Source organism: Mustela erminea, chromosome 10 (genome assembly GCF_009829155.1).
Source record: "Mustela erminea isolate mMusErm1 chromosome 10, mMusErm1.Pri, whole genome shotgun sequence".
Lineage (NCBI taxonomy): Eukaryota > Metazoa > Chordata > Mammalia > Carnivora > Mustelidae > Mustela > Mustela erminea.
Window position 1 is genome coordinate 98176933 of NC_045623.1, and position 25231 is coordinate 98202163.

At 49.3% G+C, this 25231-nt stretch overlaps 1 protein-coding gene across 4 annotated transcripts; it reads right to left on the bottom strand.

Moving 5' to 3' along the window:
- Nucleotides 1–448: 448 nt before the first annotated feature.
- On the bottom strand, nucleotides 449–23534 carry SZRD1 (SUZ RNA binding domain containing 1). Of its 4 annotated transcripts, XM_032302097.1 has the most exons (5): nucleotides 23426–23503; nucleotides 7557–7680; nucleotides 6916–6965; nucleotides 4919–5173; nucleotides 449–3685 (listed from the first exon to the last, which is right to left on the bottom strand). In XM_032302097.1, the coding sequence occupies exons 2-5, from the start codon at nucleotides 7596–7598 to the stop codon at nucleotides 3583–3585; spliced, it is 450 nt and encodes a 149-aa protein (XP_032157988.1). In that variant the 5' UTR covers nucleotides 7599–7680; nucleotides 23426–23503; the 3' UTR covers nucleotides 449–3582. The 4 variants fall into 4 exon arrangements, with proteins under 4 accessions (XP_032157988.1, XP_032157987.1, XP_032157986.1 ...); XM_032302096.1 differs by lacking the exon at nucleotides 7557–7680 and having other exon boundaries at nucleotides 4919–5170; nucleotides 23426–23529; XM_032302095.1 differs by lacking the exon at nucleotides 7557–7680 and having other exon boundaries at nucleotides 23426–23529.
- Nucleotides 23535–25231: the final 1697 nt, after the last annotated feature.

Genomic DNA, 25231 nt, shown 5'->3' on the forward strand with positions numbered 1-25231 from the left:
ACACCCTGAAACCCTGCCAGGGTTGGGGCTCCCACTAGAGCGACGCTGGGGGCAAAATCTTGACTTTCTACACATTCTCAAAGCACAGAGCTGGGACTCTCTTCAGTTGAGTCTCCCCCAAGGGCAGAGAGCATCTCTCTCCAATTGCTCGAAGGGAATGATAGGAAAGATTCTGGACCCTAAAAGGAGCAGACCGACCCTACAGAAGGGCAGAAGGGGGTCTCAGCCATACTCTCACCCGAAGAGCCCAGGACCCATGGGGGCCCTTCTCTTGGAACCTAAGGTTGTGTGGGTCTTTGTCCCCCAACCCACACACCACCCCAGGCCTATTTCTCTAACAGAGAGCGAGCTCCTCCCTGGGATGGAGCAGAGGTAGCTCCCCCAGTGGTTCAACAAGCAGGCACAGCAAGAGGACAGGAGGCCAGGGACTGAAATGAGGACAAGGCTCTGACAAGTTTAAAACATGTATTTAAAATACAATTTATAAAATGCTTAATCTGCCGACTCAGGAGCCCGCGGTGCGGGGTGGGGTGGGGTAGGCAGCTGCCCGCTAGACCAGCAGAGCAGGACTGCAGGGGTGCGGCCCTCCCTCCCATGCCCTTCTGTTCAGACACCCAAGGGGCCCATGTGCACCCTGGGGATCACACGACCAGAAAACAGGACCCCAGAGGTTTCCAGAGTCTCTGCTTACCAGGGAGGCTGGGGCAGCCCTGCCGGCCCATCCCTGAGCAGAGCATCCCCACATGGGGCAGAGCAGGGTATGGCTGGGCTGGACAGGGCAGGGCGGGGCAGTGGGCTCTGGAAGGGGCTGATGGTAGCAGATCGGGTGTTGCCTCCTGCCTGCAGGTGGGGAGCACCCTGATTGAGTGGGCTGAGAAGGGTTGGTCACCAGGCCTGGACCCCCAGCTCCTTTGGTTATAGGCTGACATCAGAGTAGTGGCTCATGGGAAGCGGTTAGCTGGAAGGTCTGAGGCCTGGCTTATGGGGTCAGGGAGGAGCTGGGGGAAGGGGACAGTACCGTGAAGGCAGATAAAGGGGCAGCAGCCTCAGGTTTCTGCCCCCCCGCCCCCCTGGGGTTTTCCAAGCCAAAGCCTGCAGCTTACTTTAAAAAAAAAAAGAAAAGAAAAAGAAAAGAAATAGAAGAAGCACTTAAGGAAAGTTACAGACAACTACCCCCCCCAAAAAAACCAACAACAAACAAACAAAAAAACCCCACACACACAAAATCCAAACCATTCTCCCAACTTCCCTCCCACCTCCCCCCAACACAATACCGTTCCTTGTTTTCATTTTTCTTTTCTTTCTTTTTAAAATTTTGCCTGCCACCTCTCCATCTGGGAAGCCAAGGGTACAACTGCTGGTGGGTGGTGGCAGGCACACAGCGGGCAAAGCCCCCTCTTTGGCCCAAGGGAGGTGGGAACTACTACATCCTCAATCCGCAGACACCCATCAGCTGGCCTTCCCTTCGGCTCCCACTAGGGGAGGGGGAAAGAGCAGGTGGTCCCGATGGCTGAGTAATCAGTACTCCTGGCCATGCCACCTGGCCTACCTCTGTACCCCTCTCCAACTGAAAGGACAGTGTCATCGGGCCAGACACCACTATTACATGAGGGCTAGACACTGTACAGCTAAAAGGAGGAAACTTGGTCAGGGCAGTGGAACTATAAAGACAGCAGCCAACCTTCTTCCTTGCCCAGTCCCGGGGGTCATCCCCGTCACAACAGCCAGTGGGCAACACGCAACAGCCCGGGCCTCCTCCATGACCGAAGCTCGGCTCCAGCTCTCCGCACGCACAGTCTCCTGGCTGCTCACCGTCACAAAGCTGTGCTACGGACGAGTCGCTGATTCAGCTGGCAGCTGGCCCTTCCTCCGCAGTGGGAGATGCAGTGGGACGTGGCTTGCTGGGCCAACGTTCTCACAGGGCAAGGCTGAGAGCCAGGTGAGCCAAAGGTGGAGTGAGCCCGCAAAACCTAGCTTGTCACCTTGGCCACTAGCTGCCCGAATCACAAAATGTCCTATCACACACTCCCTAACTCATCCACTGAGTGGGGAGGCTATCTGGCTGGCTGAGGGATAAGGCGCAGTGCAAGAGAAGAGACCAGAGAGCCTGAGAGGACCCCGATTGTACACACACAAACACACACACACACACACACACACACAGAGCTGCTCTAGGCAGTTGCCCTTAGCCTCTTCCACCTTAAAGAGCCAAAGCAAAACTCTAGGCTCTAGAGACAGAGAGGAAACTGCCTTCATTCCAGGCCCTCGCTCTGGAAAAATGGGTGAAGGGTAGCCTGGGTCTATGGGGAACCAATCTGTCACCACCCATCTTTGCAATGCACAGCCTGCCTTTTCCCAAATGTATTCAGAATGGTTGGCTCCCAAGGTAATGACTTCACGAAGGAAATGTACCAGGCGTGGTTACCGAGCTGGCGCCATCAACAGAGACGGTGCCCACAGACCTCTCAGAGCTCAGGCCTCGCTGGAGTGGGAAGATCCAGCCGCCTTCTGTGCACACTGGGCAGGAGGCTCAGAGTCCTGCAGCCACTTTCTCCTGGCTCTCCTCGGGCTAAGAGCAAAACACTGAGCAAGTCTCACATCCCTTGCTTCTGAGCCCGGAGTGCATCTCACTCCCTGCTCTCTTCGAGAGGGAGCAAGCCTGGCTGGCAGGGGAGCCACCCTGAGGGGGATGGGAAGGGGAAGTCTGTTCACTTCCCCTATCTTCCCAAAATACTAGAGGTGGGGTTGGCACCCTCCCCAGGCTCTCTGAGCCTGTAGAGCTAGCTCAGTCTCCAGGCAGGGCCAAGATGCCCTGGGACTTAGCTGAGGGAGGGAGGTATAGGCATGGGGTGCTCATCTGTCCTGGGGGCTGCAGAGCCCTGCCCCTTTTCTGGGCGGCAGTAGGAATACAGAAGCTAAGCTCACCAAAGTCCTATTGGTTAATGTTTCTAGTGAATTTCCTAGAAACATTTTTAAGTAGACTACCAAACTACCCTTTCTCAATTAAAAATTCATTAAACTGCTAAAACCCCTCCCATGCACTTTTTCTTGCAAATCAGGTATTTGTATAAACAAACAAAAATAGGAAGGAGAAAAAAAAAAAAAGAAAGGATATTTTCAAATGGAACTTGCTTTTAAGTGATGAAGACATGCACTTGAGGGTGGGTGGACGGGAGTTCTCATCTGTGTTTTGAAATCCCAAATTAATGAGCATGATAAACTGTTATTGCTGGCACTGGCTTTACCCCAAGTGGCCAAGTGGCACTGTCTGACTCTCTACTCTGAGTCCTTCGTGGGTCCCCCCAACCCTCCCCTGACCCCCACCCTTTCCCTTTCCATTGACTTGGGACAGCCCTTGTAGACGTGCCAATCACAGTGGGAAGAGGGGGGGAAGGAGGGAGGTCACAGTGCATGGGGTTCAAGGTCACAGTGGGCGGAGCAAAGGGGATCACAGTGCAAGTAAGTCAGGTCGTTCCCTCTGCTCAAGTCCAGCTGTCTGCCACGGCAGTGCGACCCGTGGCGGACGACCCAAGAGGCGGTGATGGCGGCAGCGGTGGTGGCGGCATCCTTCCCCGCACGCATTTATCTGCGCTGTTTGAAGCCCTGTGACCCATCTGGACCCAAAGGCTGTCTGATCACATTATTGGGCTGCCTGCTGTCCTCGGGTTGGGAGATCCTGGTAGGCCTGAAGAGAAAAAGATCAGAGGGAGGCCTGAAAAAGGACATAAAAGAGGTCCCCAAATCTTAAAACCAAATCTTAAAACTGCAGCTAGGGCAGAAGGCAAAGTAGCTGTCAGCCAACTCTGACTCCCTCTCTGACAAGCGGACTCGGGAAATCTGCAAGCTGGGAAGTCCCTGTGGGCACATGGGGCAGGTGATCTGTGTTCACCTTGAGCAGTGGCCACGCTCTTCCCCTGAATCTAGAGGGCGGGGGTGGGGGGAGTGGGGGGGTGCTGGTGCTCACGGGCCCATCTTGTCCAGAGGTCATGACCACGGACAGCTCAGCCTCCACAGAACTATGTGGCATGACCCTTCAGGGTCTCGGGCAAAGGAAAACTCCTAACCAAGAACTCAGTAGAGGGACCAGGCACCAGCCATGGCTGCCCTCCTGCTTCTCTTCAAATCATGTGGTTAATGGCTGACTCACATTAACATGGAAGAGTATAAGGAGAGAGACCTTTTCTGTCGCCAAGTGAAGGCTTGGAGGAGAACGGGAGTCTATCGAATGAATGAGGGGACAGGAAGAAGGTATATAGACTAGTTTAAGTCCCAGAATAGCAATCCCAAGGAGGCCTCTCAAAGTCAGAAAGAGGCTGTTTTAACAAATACCACTTTAGCAGGAGCTGACAAATTTACATAATGCAACTTCTAGGACTGCAGAGGGAAAAAAAAAATGCTGGGAACAAAAAAGGATTTAGAAAATTCACCAAACATCACAGAGAGCTATTATGAAACCTGGAAGATAACATCTAAGCACGTCGTGGGGTGCCATCCGCTGTGCCAGGTGGGGTTCTCAGAACACTATACTCATTTATTTGTACAACGAGCTGACAAGGGAGGTTCTATGGTTATCCCATTTCCTCCACAGATGAGGCGATAGGGTGCAGAGAGGTTAGGCAGCCGGAAGTGGAAGGAAATGGCAGATTCTGACTCAGAGTCTGTGCCTCTAACCTTTGTGCCACACTGCCTCCCCCCCACCCCGCAACCCGCCCGTGCCCGCAACTGCAGAGGGGGCAGAGCAGGAAGCCATGACCTCAAAGCTTGCAGTCCTGAGCCAACGGAGCAGACCCTGAACTTGCCCACCAGGTCAGGCTTGGAAGCTGGAGCTGCCATGGTTCCAGACCCAATTCTGCCTGCTTCTCACCACTCTGCCGGCCCGGCAGAGTGGTTGCTGGTGAGCCCCGCCAGCTACACTCACCTGTCGAGGATGGGTTTCTCTTGTTCCTCCTCAGGGCTGGCGCTGCCCAGGATCCGCTTCCGGGCCTCGGCGTACTCTGCCTCCCGCTGCGCTAGGGACTTGACAGGAAGGGCTGGCCTGCTGGTGGAGTTGGGGCTGCTGACCACACCGTTGCTGGTGGGCCTCTTGAGGATGCGGATCTGTGGAGGGGGCCCCGTGGGAAGGCTATCGTCCTGAATCACAATGGGCACTTTGGGAGGAGATTTGGATTTCCTGCTGACAAAGAGCAAATACAGCTTCACAAGTCCTACCCTTGACTACAGAGGACCCACCTGTGTCCCTCACCCACCCCCACTTTTCCCTCCCTCCTCCTAATTCTATCTGTTATTCTCTGGCCTCTGACCAGACACCAAAACTCTCACTCCTTAAGAGGGATTTCTCAAAAGAGCCACCTTGCCATAAGCTCACGAGGTCCTCAGGTCTTCTCCTCAGACCTAACCCCAGGCAAAGGGGGGCTGGAACAGCACCTCATTCTGGGACTTCTATCCCCAGGTTCACAGTCACGTCAACCACTGTTTGGCCCCTGTGGCAAAATATTTATGCCCAGATTCCAAAGACGTCAGTTAAAATCCCAACTTCCCTACACAGAGCAGAGTATGTAACAGGCTGGTGTGGTGGGAGCCCCTTAGCGCAGGGTCAGCGAAGTGTTCACGCCAGCCATGGCCTTCCACCACATGTGCTCACGCCAGTCAAACACTACAAAGGAGCCCACTCCACCATCCCTGCCTGGCACCAAGACAGGATTTACCAAACTGCCTCAGCCTTCGGCAAGTGACCAGGGCCTCCCCGAGACAAGCTACACCAGACAACTGGGTGATCTCTTCAGAAGAGCTTTTGAGCAGAGACACCTCCCTCACCATGGCTCCCTGGGATGCGGGACGCGGCGGGGCTGGGGTAGAGGACAATCCTAGAAACAGTGCTTGGCAGTGCTCAGAGGAGAAGCATTGTCCAAGGCTGGTGGATGTGCACACCGGGCAACGTGTCCATAAGGAGAGGTGGAAAACCACCCAGGAAGGGAGAGAAACAAAAGCCAAAGGGAAAAAGGGATCCAGGCAGGAATGATGGACCTTCAGCAGCCACAAAGACCCTCCCCAGAGCAGCCCAAACTAGCTTCTCTTCAGAACCCAACAGCCTATAAGGGCCTGTTTTCAGAGCCATGGTTGTCAGGAGGGGAAGGGGCTAGAGGAACTCAGCTGCCGCCAGGGGACCTGGAACAAGTCCTGCGCAGGACAGGAATGGCGTGCCAAGGGGACTGTAACCAGACATCAGTGCAGTTGCTGAGATGAGCAGACAGACAAGGAGCCGGCCACCTGATCAGAGGCAGGGAGCCAGGAAACTAGCGGGCAGGCAGGGCACCCTGGCACCCCTGGGGAATGGTAAGCCAAGTCCAGAGAGGTCTTCTCCTCCTCCCTTCCCTGTCCCTGTGGGAAGCCCACAGGTTACCTAAGTCCAAAGTCAGACGGCTGAGGTTAACTTTCACCTGCTCTGAAACCCACTTTCTCCTCTGTCTGGGAAAATATCCTTAAAACGGCCTTTGAGAACTGAGAGTCTTTTCTTCCAGAATACCCCCGTAATGCCCTCAGCCACCACGTCACGGAAGGCCCAGAGAAATCATCTGTCCAACCTCTTTATGTCACAGAGAAAGAAACTCATGTCCAGAGGGGAAAACAACTTGTCCCAAACCTCGGAGCAATTAGAACAGAGCCAGACCTAAAACCCACGTTTTCTGACATGTCACCTCCCCACTTTCCACCAGACCACCTCACACCGCGTACCCACTAAGTTAGAAGGCAGATGCGACAGTCGAGCCTCACTCTCAAAGCCTCAAGCCACCATATCCTGGAGGGACATGCTCGGGAGCCTGCCCTGGAACCCTAACGGCCACCTGGAGAACACCACTGACTGCCCAGCCTCAACTGGCAGAGAGCGTGAGCCCTCAGACCAGACAGCAGCCTTACCTCTCCTTTTGTGTGATCTTCAGTTTTTTTTCCAACCGTCTGTCTATTTCCTAGAGGAAAAAAATGTATATAAAAAGTGGAAAAAAATCTCTCTTAGATAAAAACTTATGTCTTTATTTTCAGAGCTAAGGATGGTGTCCTCTGAGCAGGGGCGTTACTGTGCCCTTTGAGGTAATGGATGCAGACCTCCCTTTACTAGACTCGGGTTTGGGAACCTGACTCCCTGAGGGTTCATCTCCCTCCATCCCCATGGCCACGTTGACAGTTCTAGACCTCGTCATGCAGCTGGGTTCTTTGTAGAGCTTCCAACTCATCTCCTGGCCTGCCATCTGTCCTTCACAGAGCCACTCAAATCACCTCTCTACACAAAAATCTGGTTGTGTCACTTCCCCACTAAAACCCCTCAACTGCTTGCCAGATCAAGTCCAAGCTCCTAAGCACGCCTCGCCCCCTAGCTTCCTTTGTCCTCTGCTCCTGTTTTACATCACTGTGAAGCTCGGCTGTCCCTAAGAACTCCGCATGCCGATCAACCTGCCCGCAGTGGTCTCCCCTTTGCAAACCTCCACTGACCCTGCGAACTCCACACTGACATCGGCCTTTGCATGGTGAAGTCCTCCCTGGCCCCGCGCGTAGTTCCTCACCTGCTTCTCAGACATTAAGCTCTCCCTTTCCCAGTCCTTCATGACCACAGGTATCACATATTTTCCAGCCTCTTCTCCCCACTGTTATGGACTTGGACTCTGGGACTGGCGCCTAGCCAAAGGTCTAGAACAAAACAGAAGCCTAACTAACATCCGTGAAACTGGATGGCAGTGATCCCTCATGCCCTCGGCACCGGGAACTCTGAGGTGTTCCCACAGCCTGTGCCCAAGCGTCCACACTCTGGACGGGGGAGGCTGTGCGTGGACAAAGACCGAACCTTCCGGCTCCTTGGCTGCCCCACTGCTTTTTCCTACAAAACATTCCACTCAGCTGTCCTCAGTGAGGGCAAGACCATTTAGCTACTGGAGTAGGAAAAAGTGTATGAAAAACTATTATTTCTCTGAAGAAAAGAACTCTTATAGTGGTTCTAAAGCAGGACTGGCTTTGCCCACTAGGGGACATTTAGCGATGTCTGGAGATGTTTTCGGTTGTCCCTGCCAGAGAGGAGGTGCTACTGGCAACCAGTGGGTAAAGTCCAGGGACGCTATGCTGTGAAAATCCTATAATGTACAGAACAGCCCCATGGCAGTGTCACCTAGCCCCAAATGTCAGCAGTGTTGAAGCCAACAATCCTGACCTACAGGACGTATGGGATTTTCAAAGGAGTCTAGAACTTGCAAAATGTGAAGAATCACTTCCTTAACTGCCAGTAAAGTCTTTGAAATTTGCTGAGACCCACCTCAAGGCCGGGTGGTAGCCAGTTTTGGGTAATGTTCCAAATGTCCTGCAAATGACTATTCTCCGGTTGGTAAGTACAGGTCACGCTGGTTGACTCTAGCGTTCAGAACCTCTCCATCCTTACTCACTTGTTAGGGCTACCCACTAGGCAAAGAATCAGAGATTATTTTCTAGTAAATTACCTTGTTCATCATTATGAAATGATCTTCTTTGCCTTAAAATCTATTATTTAACATGAATAAAGCTGCACCTGTTTTTCTTTTGGTTACTACTCCCCGGAGTATGTTTCTCTCTTTTCCTTCTCATCTTTCCCTCTTCTTGTTTTTGTCTCCTGTAAACAATATGAAGCTTGACTCACTGTACAGAGCTAGATTTCAATCCAGTCTGACACTGACATTCATTCTGCCTGGTGCTGAGTTGTGTTTAACATTGTTTTTATGACTTACCCCACATATATTTAGGGGCAAGCACAACAGACTGTGTTCTGAGGGTCCCATTAACTCTGTGGAGGGGCCAGGAGCCACCAGATGGAATACCTCTCACTCACGCTTAGGACATACGCTGGCATTCAACAACTGTTTGAGGACTGACTGGCAGGTGCACCGAGAGCACGGGAATGACCTGGATGGCTTCTGGGAAATGACTGGCAGGCAGGGAGAATCTAGGCCCACAGCACTGTCTATATCGGAATTGTAATTCTTTAAAAAAATTTTTTTTTATTACTACCAGTGTTATGGCCTGAGTAGATACTATGTCTCATATTAGTCTAAAGCCCGTTACCATGTAAGGGCTTTCCAAGGCTTTCCACAAATAACTTACAGTTTGAAATTTCCACACTGTATCATTTTGTTCCCATCTGCAAATGATACTTCCTACTCAAGTTTCTCCACCATAAATGCAAGGTTTAAGATCTGTGGAATTTAGAGTCCCTCAAACAGGGTCAGAACCAAGTGCCTCCAGGGGCCGGGCAAGTAACCCAAACTCCTTTCGCAGGGAGCACAGTGGGGAACTAAAGGAGCTGAGAGGCGCCGCAGGGCACTGTGCCGGCTGCAGGACACAGACATGCATCAGAGCCTTGGCTGAGAGGCCAGAGCTCCTATTTTAGGAAAAAACGAATTCAAGATTTTACGGGAAAGCTTACATTTTTAAATTTTATTACATGAATTCTCACTTTCATATCACTATGAGGGCCAAATAAGGCATACAGGCAAACAGCTTAATATAGGAGTCCATTTTTTAATGGACTATTTTTTAATAGGAGTCCATTTAAAAAAAAAATTGTGTTAAAATACATATTACTTTAGCTGAATGTGAGATGTCCCAACCAGGTTTTTCTCAGGAGAGCAAACTGCTTCCTTCTTTCTGTAGGGCCTCAGGGAAGATAGAGAATTTGCCCAGGCCCAGCAGATGGAGACGGGATAGAGAAAAGCCCTTCAAGATGGCACTACGGACCATGCCTGAATAAATGGGCCTCTGTCCCCAAGGCAGACATACCTGCCACGTAATGTAAATGGCTGGCTCTAAAAGTAATGACTCACATCAGTATAAAGTTTTACGGCTGTCAGTAGGCTTCCCCGACACTCATTTTCTGTTCACACCACCCCTAACAGACAAAGAGCTTTTATCCTCTTCTGTGGCTCAGGGAGGTTAAGAAACCAACCCGACGTCACAAAGTAAACCACAGAGGCAGCCCAAGAATTGAGATCTTTTGAGGCCCTCTCTGATGCCAGCAACTCCCCACCAAGATGCTCAAACCCCTGGAGATGGTAAAGCCATTAGATCCCGCCCGATCTTCTCTTCCTCGTTTCCTCTGAATGCCACACCGCGCCCGCGCACTCCCATCAAACTCCCTCACACACCATCACACCAGGCAGGATGGCTTATCAGAGCCGAGCAGGAATTCTTCCATCAGATTAGAGAACAGGATGGAAATGCAACAGCTTCAGGAGAAAGCTGATCCTGACTACGTCCAGATGGCTAGCTGGACACCAGTGTGCCCAGAGCTAGCCCCGCTAAGAGGGGGGACCCTGCCAGCAAACGGAGAGAGCAGCTCCCTCTGGAGTCTGTCCAGGTATCATGAGTCAGTCCATTCTCTTTTTGGACAAGGACTTGCGATCAATCTGCTGTCAGTCTCATGCTCCAAGAGCTGCACCAAGCCAAAACCTTCCCACAGGGTACACTATAAGGAGAATGCCTGTCTCCTCCAGAGATGCAGTAGCTCAGTGGAATTACACAGGCCTCAGAACGCTGTGTGAGGAAGCATCTAGATGTGGGCCCTGACAAGAAATCTTATCACCTGAAGGCAACTTCTCTTTTCGTAAGGATGAACAGAACCCTGGTCCACGGTCAAGACTTCTGTGTCAGAGGCCTAAACACCACACGTAGTGAAAGGAATACACATATAAGCTCCTCACTCTACGACTTCTCAGAGTGACCATGGCTCACCAGGACACAATCAAGTGTTAGGACATAAGCATAACAGAGGGGAGGTGCTAAGGAAAGTTTGATTTCCCATGACTATTCCTGGAAAGGCTATTTTTGGTCAAGTAGCACTGAGCAGACTCCAGAAGATGACGCCCTGTGCTCTGCTGAGTGGTGTGGTCTCCTCTTTGGGTCAAAACCTAAACAAAAGCTCTGCTGTGACTAACGATAACGGGTATCACTTGCCCTGTGAGGCTACATCTCTACAAAAATGAAGTACACCCTTTTTGGTCTGAGAGAACAAGCAAAACCAGGTGGAAGACATAGAGGCAGAAGGTCACGAAAACCGTAATGGGGAGCCAGGCAGTTCTGGACAGGGCAGGTCCCTTATGGGAGAGGCCTGGGTGACAAGCTGAACGAAGTCAGATGCAATGAAGCAACATCTGCAAATTCCACTCACCTGAGGAAGCAGCACAGCATCACTGGCTGCTGCCGCCCTTGCCCTTGCCCTTGCCCTTGCCCTTGCCCTTGCAATGACGGTCTTTGTGAGCCCCCACAGAAAGCTGGGGGATGGAGGCACACCAGGGAAGGGGACATCCCAGCCCATTTTGTTACAGAGTCCCCGTCTTCAAAAGGATCAAAGGAGACAAAGAGGTTAGGGATGAATCTTTAAGGGGAGGCAGGTTAGGAGTAAGAGGTGGATGAGGAAGGAAAAAACAAAGGTAGGAAGTGGAGAGGAGGGGCAGAAAGGCAAAGGAGAGCAGTAACTGGGCTGCTCTGGGGCTCCGGGCAAAATCCAGGAAGTAACAGCATCAGCCACAGCCGTACTGCAGACCGGAATATTCAAGACGCAGACTTTGCTAGTTTACCTAGGGGTGGGGAAGCCCTGGGGGACCAATTCAACTAGCCCAACTCAGAAGAGACAGAGTGCACAAACCCAAATCCGGCTCTGCTACACTGTGGGGTGGAGGGGGTGTCCTCCCCTTTCTGATGCCTGACCTTCTGCTGTCCGCCAGCAAGAGTGCCAGGGACAGAACTATCCGGCTCCACCAGTGCGTCCCTCCTCTGGTAACTAGAATCCCTGGTCACCAACACAATCAACACAAGTCCTAAGATTTCAGAAACCTTGTATCAAATGGAGATTCCTGGCTCAGGTTAAGAAATAATCTCTTTTTATCCACAGAAGTTATTATTTAAGTGACTCTTCTCAGATAATTTGCTTCTCTCTGTCAGTTTCCATTTCAGAAGGTGACATTTTCTGACCTTCCTCTCAAATTCTGTAATGACTGGTTTTGGACTCTTTGTGACCCATGATGTCCCACAGGCTCGTCTGGTCTTGTGTAGCTACCCCAAATTGGGCACACTTTCCAGCTACACCACCCAGTCCTGTGGCCACCACACATGGCCAGTCCCAACTGAGCTGTGCTGTAAACACCAAATTCACAGCAGGTTTCCCAGACTTAGTCCAAAAATAGTGTAAAATAGCTTGTTAACCTATTATCAGGATTGATTACATGCTGACATGATACTATTTGGGAGATACTGCAATTTTAATATTTAAAATATTAAAATTAGGGGCACCTGGCTGACTCAGCAGGTAGAGCATGCACCTCTTGATCTCAGGGTTGTTGAGTTTGAACCCCCCTCCACCTCCCCCCACACTCCCATGCCCACTGGTTGTAAAGATTACTTAAATAAATAAAACTTTAAAAAATATATTAAAGTTAATCCTACCTATTTCTTTCCACTTTAAAAAAATTTTTTTTAAAGATTTTATTTATTTATTTGATAGACAGCGATCACAATAGGCAGAGAGACAGGCAGAGAGAGGGGGAGCAAGGTTGCCTGATGAGCAGAGAGCCCGATGTGGGACTTGATCCCAGAACCCTGAGATCATGACCTGAGCCGAAGGCAGAGGCTTAACCCACTGAGCCACCCAGGCACCCTCTTTCCACTTTTTAAATGTGGCTTTGAGAAAGTTTTAAGTTACATGTGCTGCTTGCATGGTACTTCCCTGGGCAACACTGCTTGAGAGCTAACCTTTGAGTCTCAGAATTCTAATCTTAAAATAAGATGTATCTATCTCTGGTACACAATTTTTTTTTTCCTTTTCCCAACGATTCCATCTATTCATTTGATAGAGAGAGAAAGCGTGTGTGCTCGCAGGCACAACCAGGGTTAGTGGGAAAGAGGGAAAGGCTACCCGCTGAGCAGGGAGCCCGACGTAGGGCTTGATCCCAGGACTCTGAGATCATGACCCAAACCGAAGGCAGCTGCTTTAACTGAGTCACCCAGGTGCCCTCTGCTACACATTTAATCTTTCAGCAACTAGCAACCGAATGCCTTAGGTACCCAAGGGGCATGCTGTTTACGCTGTGCAAAACCTCCTCTGGTGCGTCCCTTCATTTTGGCAGGACAGCAACGAGCGCTTACCCAGGGCCCAATGTCTGGCCCAGGCCCGGCTCTGAGTAACACTCACCACCTCGAGTCAAACCAGCTCTGAAACTGCTGTTGCTGGAGTCACCAGTGACCTCCACTGCTGCCAAATTCCACGGTAAATTCTACATCCTCACTTCACTCAACCTCCCAGCCCCGTCCAACACTGCTCAAAACTCCCTCCTTAAGGCATGTCTGTCCGTCCGTCCTTCCTTCCTTCCTTTTTCTTTAGACAGGGAGGAAGGGAGGGGCAGAGGGAGAGAACCCCAAGCAGTCTCCATGGGAAACACAGAACCTGACAGGGGGTTCAATCCCACAAGCCTAAGATCATGACCGGAACGGAAATCAAGAGTTGCACACTCAACTGACTGAGCCACCCAGATGCCCCTCCTAAAGATGGTGCCCCATCTTCTAGACCAGCCTCCCAGTCTCCTCCTACCTCCCTGGTAGCTTCTCTCTTACCCCATATTTGATTTCTTTTGCAACAGGACAGGCTCCTCTTCCTCTCTGGATCCCTAGAGGTTGGAGAGTTTGCACCTCTCCTCTTCTGTAACTCCACTGGCTTATTCGGTGATCTCATCTACTTCCACAGCCTCCCCCCCCCCTACTTTTTAGATTTTATTTATTTATTTGAGAGAGGGAGTGCGCACGAGCAGGCGGGAAAAGCAGACTCCCCGCTAAGCAGGCTGCCAGAGGTGGGACTCAATCCGGGGACTCTGGAATCATGATCCAAGTTGAAGGCAAACGCTTAACCGACCGAGCCCCCCCAGGGACCCCTCCACAGCTTTATAGACACTAATAGACAACTGTTGACTCGACATGCCTACTTTGATTTTGCAAGGGACCTAACCTCACCAGGTCCAAAATCAAACTCTTGATTTCATTGACTCACCCAAGCCTGCTTCTCCCATAGTCCCTCCACTTAGCCCATCTCAGAAATTCCAGTCTTCTCGCAGATCAGGCCAAAGACTCTGGAGTCATCTCTGATGCCTCCTTCATACTTCTAATCAGTGGAACTTGGTTCTACTTCCAAAACATGTCCTGAATTTTCTCAACACTTCTGCTGCTATGACCTCCCTGGTCCAAATTACCACGGCCCTTGAATGGACAGCTGAAATAGCATTTTCATCAGTCTGTGTTTCTACTCTTGCCCCTACAGCTTATTTCACACACAGTGGCCAGAACGATCCTTTTAAAAACCAAGTCAGCCTCTGCTCAACACCCTCACATAGCTTCCTATTTCAAGGTCATATCCACCATGGCCTACTAGTCTACAGGATCTGGCTCCCTGAAACTTCTAACCTTTTCTCTTACCACTCTGCAATTACTATTAGCCTCCACCATTCCTCAAATAAAACAAGCATGCTCCAGCCTCAAGGCCTTTGCACGTGCTGTTCCCTCCGTCTGAAATGCACTTCCATCAGCTTCTGCACACTTTCCTTCTCACTTCCTTCAGGTCTCTCTGCCTATCCTTGTTGAGAGGCCTTCTCTAATCAGGCCCCCCAAAACGACACTTACCCCAGACACTTTCTATGCTCCATATTTTTTTTTAGAGATTTTTAAATATTTATTTATTTGACAGAGAGAGAGATAGTGAGAGAGGGAGAAGCAAGCTTCCCAATGAGCAAGGAGCCTGATGCAGAGTGCTCGATCCCAGAACCCTGGGATCATGACCTGAGTTGAAGGCACACGCTGAATTAAGGACTGAGGCACCCAGCTACCCCTGTTTTACTTTTCTTCATTGTGTATGTGCAGAAAACATTACTGCTTTACTGCCCATCTTCCTCCAACAGAAAGCAAGCTTTATGAGAAACTTCATTCTCTACAGTTGTCCACCGTGCCTAAAATAGTACCCAACACATGAATTCATGAACCATCCTATGAAACAGGGTTTTAGGGATATATTCCCATTTCACGAATGACTTAGAAACTGACTCTGAGAGTTTAATGTAACTCGGCATGGTTCCACAGCGCATATGATGGAGCCGAGCCAGAATCCGAAGTGGGTCTAGTGGGTCCAAAGGCAGCAACACTGTCCATATTCTAAATAAGAGTGAAGGGGGCGCCTGGGTAGCACAGTTGGTTGGGCGTCCAACTCTTAGTTTTGGCTCAGGTCATGATCTCAGGATTGGGAGATCAAGACCCACATCAGGCTCTACACTCAAGTGTGGAATTTGCTTGGGACTCTCTCTCTCTCCCTCTGCCCCTTCCCTCCCACCTGTACACACCCTCTCTCAAATAAATATTTAAAAAACAAACAAACAAACAAAAAAATAAGAGCTAAGGCTGCCGTAGGCATTTTTCAGCAATGGTGGTGGCAGCAGCATTCTCCCAGCACCTGCCACAGATTCATGTAAGGAAGACACCGTACCCTCCCTCCCTTTACACCGCTCATACTCAGCACAATCTGAGGGATGGACAGCAGCCTTGCTACACACGCAGAGGTTCAATGACTTGACTAAGGCCATTCAACTAGTAAGTGACAAAACTGATTCCTAAATCTCGAGAGGAGGAAGCCGAAAGGTTCAGGAGCTAGCTAGCGTGCGGCCACAGAACTACTAAAGCAGGATAAAGGCTGACGGGGAACACCAACCTGCCTCCCCTGCACCCCAGGTCAGGTTAATGCAAGCGCATTAACCTGAGGAAGGACTACAGCAGTGGTAGATCACAACGAAGTCCGGAGCTTAAATCTGTAAAGAAACTCCCAAAAGGAAGTAATTCTTCAGCAGAGGACAAGCCTTACAATTTAGATGTATCCCAAGCTAGAGAGCCTGAGAAACTATGAGTTGCCATGTTGAGACACTGTTTCCTTCTGCTTCCAGGACCTCTTCAAAGGGGCTCCATGGGAAGGAATCCATGCAACCCTTTCCTTTAAAGGTGCAGAACAGGCAGCAGTGGGAGTAATAATGGTGGTGAGCCCTGTCCTTGGAATAAAACAGTGAGTAGAATCTAACAGGGCTCCCCTTTCTCCAAGTTTATTATTGCTTTTCCCTACAACTCATAGAAAAAGGAGTGTATTAGTCCTCGGGTGAAGCAATAAAAGAGACCTCTCAGCCAGTCTCAGGAACTTCCCTCTCTACCCAGAGGGCGTACTAGAGCGGCTGGAGGGCTGACGGCAATGCACTCTGCTCTAACACCTGCCTTTGTGTGACACTTTACTAAGTGTTCCACTCAGCTCTCACCGTCAGGCAAGGCAAGACTTTATCAACCTAAGTTTACAAAAGAAGAAACTGAAGCTGACAGAAAGATAGGCAGTGATCTGCCCAAAAACCAAACCTGGCACCTAAACCCTTAGCCTAGCCTTCTAACTTTTGTTATTGCCACAGATGGAGGAAGTGGGTCACTAACTGGCAGGAGTGTCCTACTCTTTCCTCCCTTGAAAAAGAAGACAGAAAGGCTCCTCTCCCAAAGGAAATATGCATTTGGACTCTGGGGAATGGCACAAAGTCATTCTTCCCTCCCCTCTATACCATCAGCTACACCACCACCAGGTTTTATCCTAACACCCAAAGGCACTACCATCAAAGGCTAATTAGAATCATGGCACTAAGCAGGGGCAGCAAACACAATGCCTCCAGGGCCAAGCCGATAAAGCAAGCAGGACAGAACACAAGAGGTAACACAATACATAAAGTGGGGACTCCAGAGACCCAGGTAAAGGCATCCGAATTCAATATATAAAAAACAATGTGCACCCCAAAGAGTGTACAGGTTGAATACCCAAGAGCTGCCAGTTTGCAACTACAGATACAGGAGTCCTTCAGACAGCAGATGGGGTTATTCAATCAAGAGATCTGAGCAAAACTTATTTATCTCTTCTCACTTGGCCAGACGTTAAAAAGTTATTTCCCTCCTATAATCCATGTTTCCACCAGTATGTCACTTGCCATCAGTGTTCACTATTCTTGTCTTACAACGGAGAGCAGCAGCATCCTCTTGGCCCTTAAGAAATAAATTCGAGTTTCTCAGACATGGAAATTTAGTACCTCATCATCAGGCCTCATCATCATCAACAGAGGCAGAAGGTCAATCCCAGGTGAGACAAGTAACAACACCTCAAAGGAACTAGCAACTAAATATCCTAAAGCACTTAACTAGTTAATTATCTGCTGAAAAGCAAAGGTAAATAAACAGTCCAGAACACTCCCTCGAGTGTGGGCTCAGGATGCCAACAGCCAAGCTGAGATCAAATCAACCAAGTGATTTCCTCTCCTGGACACTAGGAATAAAAACACCTCCACGTCTCTAGGTCACAGAGACAGACTGGGGAAAGGAACATACAAATGCACTCTGCCCAGGCTGTAGTGAGTCCTTCACATACCATCTAAGAAGCCCTTCCAAAAGGGGTCTGTGGGCTCATGGTCCGAGTCCACTCACCAGCGAGACGAGCAACCAGGTAGCAAAAAACAGAACTGACAGCTGGAGGGTCACAAATGCCTGCATAAGCCAAGGCAGCCAGAGCACGGAGGGCTGGGAATTTGGCTTTTGAGGTCTAGGAAGAGCAGTGACAATCCTGACCTCTCCAGATTCGCGTCATAATTATCCTGCAACTGTACATATTCCTTTTAGAAAGGAATGACTGTTATTTCCTGTGTTCATTTTATAAGGGCAAGGGTTTTGGGTGTGGGGAGGGGAGGACTTGCTGGGAAGGACATCTGGAAATGCCTCACCCTCCGGGATAAGAGTCTTTATCAACGTAAGGGCCAAAGTCAGGATGTGTTGCTAATTTCTGAGGTAGTGGGTCTTAACCTCTATCTTCCCATCGAACATCCTGCAGAGAACTGAATGTTAAAGAGAAGGATGCTTGGCAGAGGCTAGCAGTTAAAAACACTTCAGCAAGAGAAATCTCTATGGTTACTACTTTAAAAAAAAAAATGCATTCTGTGTTTTGGCCACAGCTATAAGCAGCTAAACTCAGTCTTCTCCTAGGAAACCAACAAGTCAGTAACTGTCCCAACAGAAAAAAAAAATTTCTATTCCTGTAGGGCAAGTGTGCAGGAAAGAACACAGCATACCTTGTGAAGGCTTCGACCTGATACAGCCAGAAAGGGACATTACGGCAGGGAAGCCACTGCAGTATAAACGTGAAAAGTGGAAAGAAAGGGCTGGCCCCAAGGATACGTTTGAGTCATCAGATCGAGACAGCAGTGCCTTTTCTCTTTGTAGGCATTTACTGAAAGCTTCAGAGCGATACACTAAGTTCTCTCCCGTTGTGTAAGGAAAAGCAAGAAGGCCTGTCTGTGACTGCCTGAATGTCTGGCCCACAGCAACCATGGCAGCGCTCTCAAACACCCAGGGCATGCTGGGAACAGGCCCCCCATGCAGCCCAATGAAAAGAGCTGAGAAGTTAGAGTGAAAAGCTCATTATCCTACCTTCTTTGAAATCATAGTGAAACAGATCTTTTTCCAGAATCTCAGGGACAGACTGCTCAGCATGATGATGTCTACACTAGCCAGCTGCTTTACAGAAAGCCCTCACTGAACACATCACAGTCCTTCGGACCCAGTCTTCCCGGAAAGACTGGAATAGCTTAGAAATGGTTCCTTCAGGCACAGCAGTACACCGGGACTGGGCTTCATACCGCAAGTCTTAAATGCCTTCTTTACTATAAGGATAGACAAAGAAATCAGCACCAGGGAGCTCCAAAATAACTGTTATTTGCCCACTTACCCACAGCCACTGTAAATATTCTATAATGACAACAGTTACAGGAAGTGCTGAGGACCTCAAAGTGAGGTAGAAGCCATGCTTCAGGGAGAACAGCCTCTTCTCTAAAGAATAAGAAGTCTGGGGCGACTGCGTGGCTCAGTGGGTTAAGCCTCTGCCTTCGGCTCAGGTCACAATCTCAGGGTCCTGGGATCGAGCTCCACATCGGGCTCTCTGATCAGCTGGGAGCCTACTTCTTCCTCTTTCTCTGCCTGCCTCTCTGCCTACTTGTGATCGCTGTCAAATAAATAAATAGAATCTTTAAAATAAATAAGAAGTTAATCAAAGTTCTTATCTCTTAAAATCTACGTCACTACCCTGCTTAAAAAAAAAAAATCCTTGGGGCGCCTGTGTGGCTCAGTGGGTTAAAGCCTCTGCCTTCGGCTCAGGTCATGATCCCAGGGTCCTGGGATCGAGCCCCGCATCGGGCTGTCCGCTCCGCGGATAGCCTGCTTCCTCCTCTCTCTCTTTCTACCTGCCTCTCTGCCTACTTGTGATCTCTGTCTGTCAAATAAATAAATAAATAAAATCTTTAAAAAAAAAAAAAAACCTTTAAAGTTCTCTTTCAGGACAAAGTCCAAGGGCCCCAGAACCAAAAACAACGAGGCCCCCCTTCCTGATCTGGTCCCTGCATACCTCTCGGGCCTCATCTCTTTCCATTCCTCTCTGCCAACCCCCTACACTACAGCCAGAAGAAGTATTTGAGTATTTGTAGCTCTTCCAATGCAGCACATTCTTCTCTTGCTGCCTGTATGCACACTGGCCCTACACTCTACCCACCCCTCCCAGATTTACTACAACTTAATTCAAGTGTCCTTTGAATCATCACCTTCTCTACAAGGCTGTCTCTGATCCCAGCCATGGTACCCCATCTATGCCTCTTCCAAAAAAAGTGCTGCCTTACCCGTCTGACTCCTCCACTGGACTGGGTCCAGTGCCTGGTATATAGTATTCAGTGTTTACTGACACCTTCCTACAGTAGACTTGTATGCCACCCAGCATTGCTGGGTGGTCATGTTTAGAGGCTCAAAGAGGGGAAAAATGTAAAAATAAATTTGAATTCTAGTCCAGAAGACCAGTTATCCTTTAACTTAAGATACATTTTCTTTCAATTAGCTACACAACTTGCCCTTGCCAAAAACAAAAAGCACTTTCGAGATGCAAAGAAATCAGAGAAGTTGCCAATGCATTATAATTAACTACCAGTCCAATTCCATTTGCGTACCATCTATCTTCCCCCAGGATTGGATTAGCCCATTACCTATGAAACAGACTCAGTCATGTCTTTTTTTTTTTTTTTAAGTCTAAGTAAGTGAATATATAAAGCTTCAAACTATCAGAAACTGAGCAAACTGTTGACCTGATTTTTCTTTCCTGGAGCACAATGATGTCTTCCAATTACAAAATGCTCTATTTGTCCCCTGAAATGTGCTTAAGACAAAATACAGAATTTAGAGTTTGAATCAACATTAACTCAATTTACATTTTCATTTCTCCCAAAGGCAGTATATTTTTTTTTTAAAGATTTTATTTATTTATTTGACAGAAATCACAAGTAGATGGAGAGGCAGGCAGAGAGAGAGAGAGAGAAGCAGGCTCTCCGCTGAGCAGAGAGCCCGATGCGGGACTCGATCCCAGGACTCTGAGATCATGACCTGAGCCGAAGGCAGCGGCTTAACCCACTGAGCCACCCAGGCGCCCCAAGGCAGTATATTTTGAAAGAAGCATTTCCTTAGTGGAATGTAAGCCATATTCCTTGAATTGTCCTTTGATTGGGGATGGAACTCCTTGGGAGGAAACAGGCAAAGGCACAATTCTATATGAGGTCAATGTTCACCATACTAAAAGCAAAAAGCAGCCTATCTGCAGAACATATGGAGTGTTTCTCAAAGCCTTCCCTAAAATGACACAACAGCATTTGATATTGAGTATTTTGAAGATATGCAAGAAAAAAAATGACCTCAGATGTATTGACATATAAGACATTCCAGCATGTCAAAAATTTTTTGTGGTGCTGAGGGCAGGGATCACCAAAAGCCTCTACTTTCAAGGGTGAGAACTACTTTCAGATCATATAAAGTTAGAGGGTTCACTTCAGAAATTAGCCAATCCCCATTTGCTTGTCTTCCCGCCATCCAGGTTGCTTCTTTGGAAGGGTGGGTACTTAACACTCATTACTATGTATCAGTTGGAAGACAGGATAAACAGAAGCTGAAACTTTTTCCATTACCTACGCAACTAGCTACATCTGAAAGACTTGTACAGTGCGCTGGTTTCCCAGTCATGCGGACATGGTGCTTCATCCCCCTCTCTGGCTCTCCTGCAAAAGTGCATGTCTACAAAATCCTTCATGAAATTCAAAAAGGGAACCAAATTCAAGAGAGCCTTCAAATATAAGCCCCAAACAAACATATTAAAAAAGAAAGGTGATGCCCAACTCCCAACCAAGTCTTCTCGAGGTCCCGGTAGACAGCAAAATGCTACAGACTGAACCCTGCTTTGGAGTCAGATAGGCTTGGTGTCAAATCCCAGCTCCTTACATCTGTGTGATCTTGAGCAAGGCAAGTTACTCCCTAAACCTCAGTTTCCTTGTTTATAAAAGGACAATAACCACAGGTTATGTCAATGGTTCAATTAAAAGATAGAGAAGAAACATGGATTTTGGCAATTACCACTCATTATGTCAACAAGGCAAGATCTGGGTTCCATCTCTGTACCTGGCACTTTTAAAGGATTTTACTGAAGCAAAGCAAGAAAGAATAGTGAAAACATCAGGAAGATTTGAATTAAATCTTAGATCTCTGGGGTTCATTCAGCTGTAAAATGTGGGACTGGGCTAGCTGATCCCTTACTGAATCACACGTTCTGTAAAACAAAAGTAATCCCCAATTTCCGAATCCTGCATGCATTCTTATCATTTCCTTCTGAACATGAAATGCTCATGTCCCTTATAAACAGGTGAGAAAAATCACAGAAAGGCCAAGATGCTCAAGCAGCTTATCATCTGAGTCACTCAAATTGCAGGCCAGGCTTCTTTTTCTTTGCAGGAGGGTGTCTGAATGATACACTCATATTAGTGGTAGGCAATAAATGCCTGTACCCGGAACTTTTGCATTCTCTGGTACAAAGTCACAGCTAAACACACTGCGTACCTAGCACATAGAGACACTCAAAAAATGTTTGTTGAATAAATACCCAGATGACACCTGTTGCTGCGCTCCGGACAAAATCTTTCAATTGTTCTCCTAACTTAAGTCAAAATTCAAGAAAGACTGTCAGCACATAAGAACTGTACCAAACACCTGAACGACATAAATTTTCAAAACCTTAATTATGCTACGTGGAAAAACATAAACACCGTCAAAGAAATGCTGAACCACCGGAAAAAACTTCGAAGCCAAGCAAAGTTTCAACATTCCCGCAGGGATACACCCACTGCGGCGAGGGTCATTTCTTGGCGTCTTCCAGCTCTACTGAGCACCCTCAAAGGGGCTGAGGGGTGGGGCGCGGTGGGGGGCGCCCAGCTCCTGTTCTACCCTGGTACACTCGGCTCTCCAAAGCTCCACTCCCAACACATAAACCTTGAAGGTGGCTGTCACTCGAGCCCAGCACTGGACAGACACGAACACGGTGAGACCAAAAGGCCATCTCCCCATCTTCACGAGGGTCACCACAGAACCACAAACTCTCAGAAGACCCAAATTAATCACAAACCTAATGGAATTGGTTCCGGCTGTTCCAGCTTGGGATAAAACTATTTTCATACAGCTTCTGGGAGTCAAACAAAAACTCCAAAAGAAAAATCGAACGGCCCCTTCCCCCCTCCCCCAGGAATGTGACCACTTTACAATTCGCAAGCACTCTCCGAGACCTTCGCCCGGGGCTCAGATCGTTGGGTGACTCCCAAGGGAGAGGGGCTGCCCGCCGGGCATTCGGTTGTTCCGGTGGGGTCCCCGGGAGACCCGCCTGCAACGGGCTCTCAGTAAAACTGAAACAGAAAAAAAACCCAGACTCGCCCACCGTGGCGGAAGGCGCGAAGCAATAGGGGATTTTAGCGCAGAGTGGAGGGGCCCAGAGACGACTCAATTTCCTCTCCTGCCCTCCGCAGCTCTTCTCCGGTGCCCCGCATGCCGCCCAGGTCCGCGCACCCCCCGCCCCCACATGGTGTGTCCCTCCTCATCAGAGCACATGAACTTTAAAATGGTGACTCGGGCGCGGGGGGGGGGGAGGGGGCGGCGACAGGAGAGGAAGGGTCAAAGAGCCCCGGGACGAGCAAGCGGGCGCGGGAGTCAAGGAAAGAGCCCCTGGGTGGCGGGTGGGGCGCCCTGGGTGACGCGCACGTCGGGGGTACGGAGGGAGGCGCACCGGGCAAAGGGGGAGGGAGAAATGGAACGCGGCCCCTTTAAGAGGCCTTCACGGCGCTCAGGGACCGGGGGCCTCTCCTCCACCCCCGGCCCGGCGTGTGGGTCTTTCCTTGGGGAGAACCATCCCCAGGCCCGCTCCCCGGAGGCTCCCCTCACGCCAGGTCCCGCCCGGCCCTGCCCCGCGGCGGCGACTCCTCCTTACCCCGCTGTCTGCCGCCTCCTCCCAGCTCTCAGCGACCTCCTCATCTTCCATCTTACTCGCCGCTTTCCCTCCTCCCCCACCCCCTCCCCGCGCCTGCGCCCTGAAGCGCGCCTCCGTCGCGGGCGCCGGCACGCAAAGCTTTACTCAATGGACCCCGCCCCTTGCCAAGCCCGGAAGACGCACCCCGCCGGGGCCCACTAGCGTAGAGAGAGCCATCTTGGGAAAGGGCAGACGATCCCGAAAGTCGCCATTTTTCTTAAGGGCAAGTGTTGACTCTCGTAGTGAATGGGAGAGCCCCTGTGAAGTCATCGTCTTGAGTACGGAGAGTGTGTTCTTTGGAGCCATCTTTTCTAAGGGCAGGCAATTACTGAAAACTTTTTTTTTTTTTTTTAAGTGAGTCGTAATCTTTACAAACTGCAGACTACGCTTTTTTTCAAAGTTCTGAAAATGTTTTATACCTCACCAGATAATGAAGAATACCTGCTGATGCATAAGACATTATTTTTGTGTGATGGGGAGAAATTTTTACAGTTTTCCTGCACACAAAGCAGTATTACAAGCGTCTGTTAACCCTCCTTTGTATCCTCAGTAAGAACATCCTTAGTTGGTAATACCAGCACCCGAGTTGGACAACCAGCACTACTAAAGTTCTCCTGAGTCATTAACGACAGATACATAATCATTTCCTTACGCATCTCCCTAAACAATATTCTTGTTTTATTTTTCTCCAGTGCAGTGGTAGAGACCTTCAACTTTAAAGTTCAACTTTGACACTTTCAACTCAAACAAGCTCCTGTGATTTTTTTTTTTAAGATTTTATTTATTTATTTGACAGAAATCACAAGCAGGCGGAGAGGCAGGCAGAGAGAGAGAGCAGGAAGCAGGCTCCCTGCTGAGCAGAGAGCCCGATGCGGGGCTCGATGCGGGGCTCGATGGGGGGCTCGATGGGGGGCTCGATGGGGGGCTCGATGCGGGGCTCGATCCCAAAACTCTGGGATCATGACCTGAGCCGAAGGCAGAGGCTTTAACCCGCTGAGCCACCCAGGCGCCCCAAGCTCCTGTGATCTTATGAAGTTACTTAAGGTGTCTGTTCCTCAGTTTCCCCGAGTGTACAAAAACAGAGATAATAGTAGTACTAGCCGCTTCAAAGGCAGATCGTCAGAATTAAACTAGTTACTATAAATCGTCAGAATTATGGGCACCTGTGGCTCAGTGGGTTAAAACCTCTGCCTTCTGCTCAGGTCATGATCCCAGGGTCTGACGATTGAGCCCACATCAGGCTCTCTGCTCAGCAGGGAGCCTGCTTCCCCCTCTCTTTCTGCCTGCCTCTCTGCTTACTTGTGATCTCTGTCTGTCAAATAAATGAATAAAATCTTAAAAAAGAAAAAACCCTGAAGAGTATAAAATTTTTTAAAATTTTTTAAATTTTATTTATTTCTTTGACAGAGACAGATCACAAGTAGGCAGAGAGGTAGGCAGAGAGAGGAGGAAGCAGGCTCCCCGATGAGCAGAGAGCCTGATGCGGGACTCGATCCCAGGACCCTGAGATCATGACCTGAACCGAAGGCAGAGGCCTCAACCCACTGAGCCACCCAGGCGCCCTGAAGAGTATAAAAAGTTTTTTTTAATCGTCAGAATTAAACTAGTTACTATATAAAGCATGGGACAATGCTTGGCCAGCAGTAAGACTTCCAAACATTAACTCTTATCATTACCAGGTGTCTTGCCTCCCTAAGAAGACTTAAAACTCTCTACTCATCCATTCTTTCCCAAAACACAAAAACAAGGGAAAAGTAAACACCATGT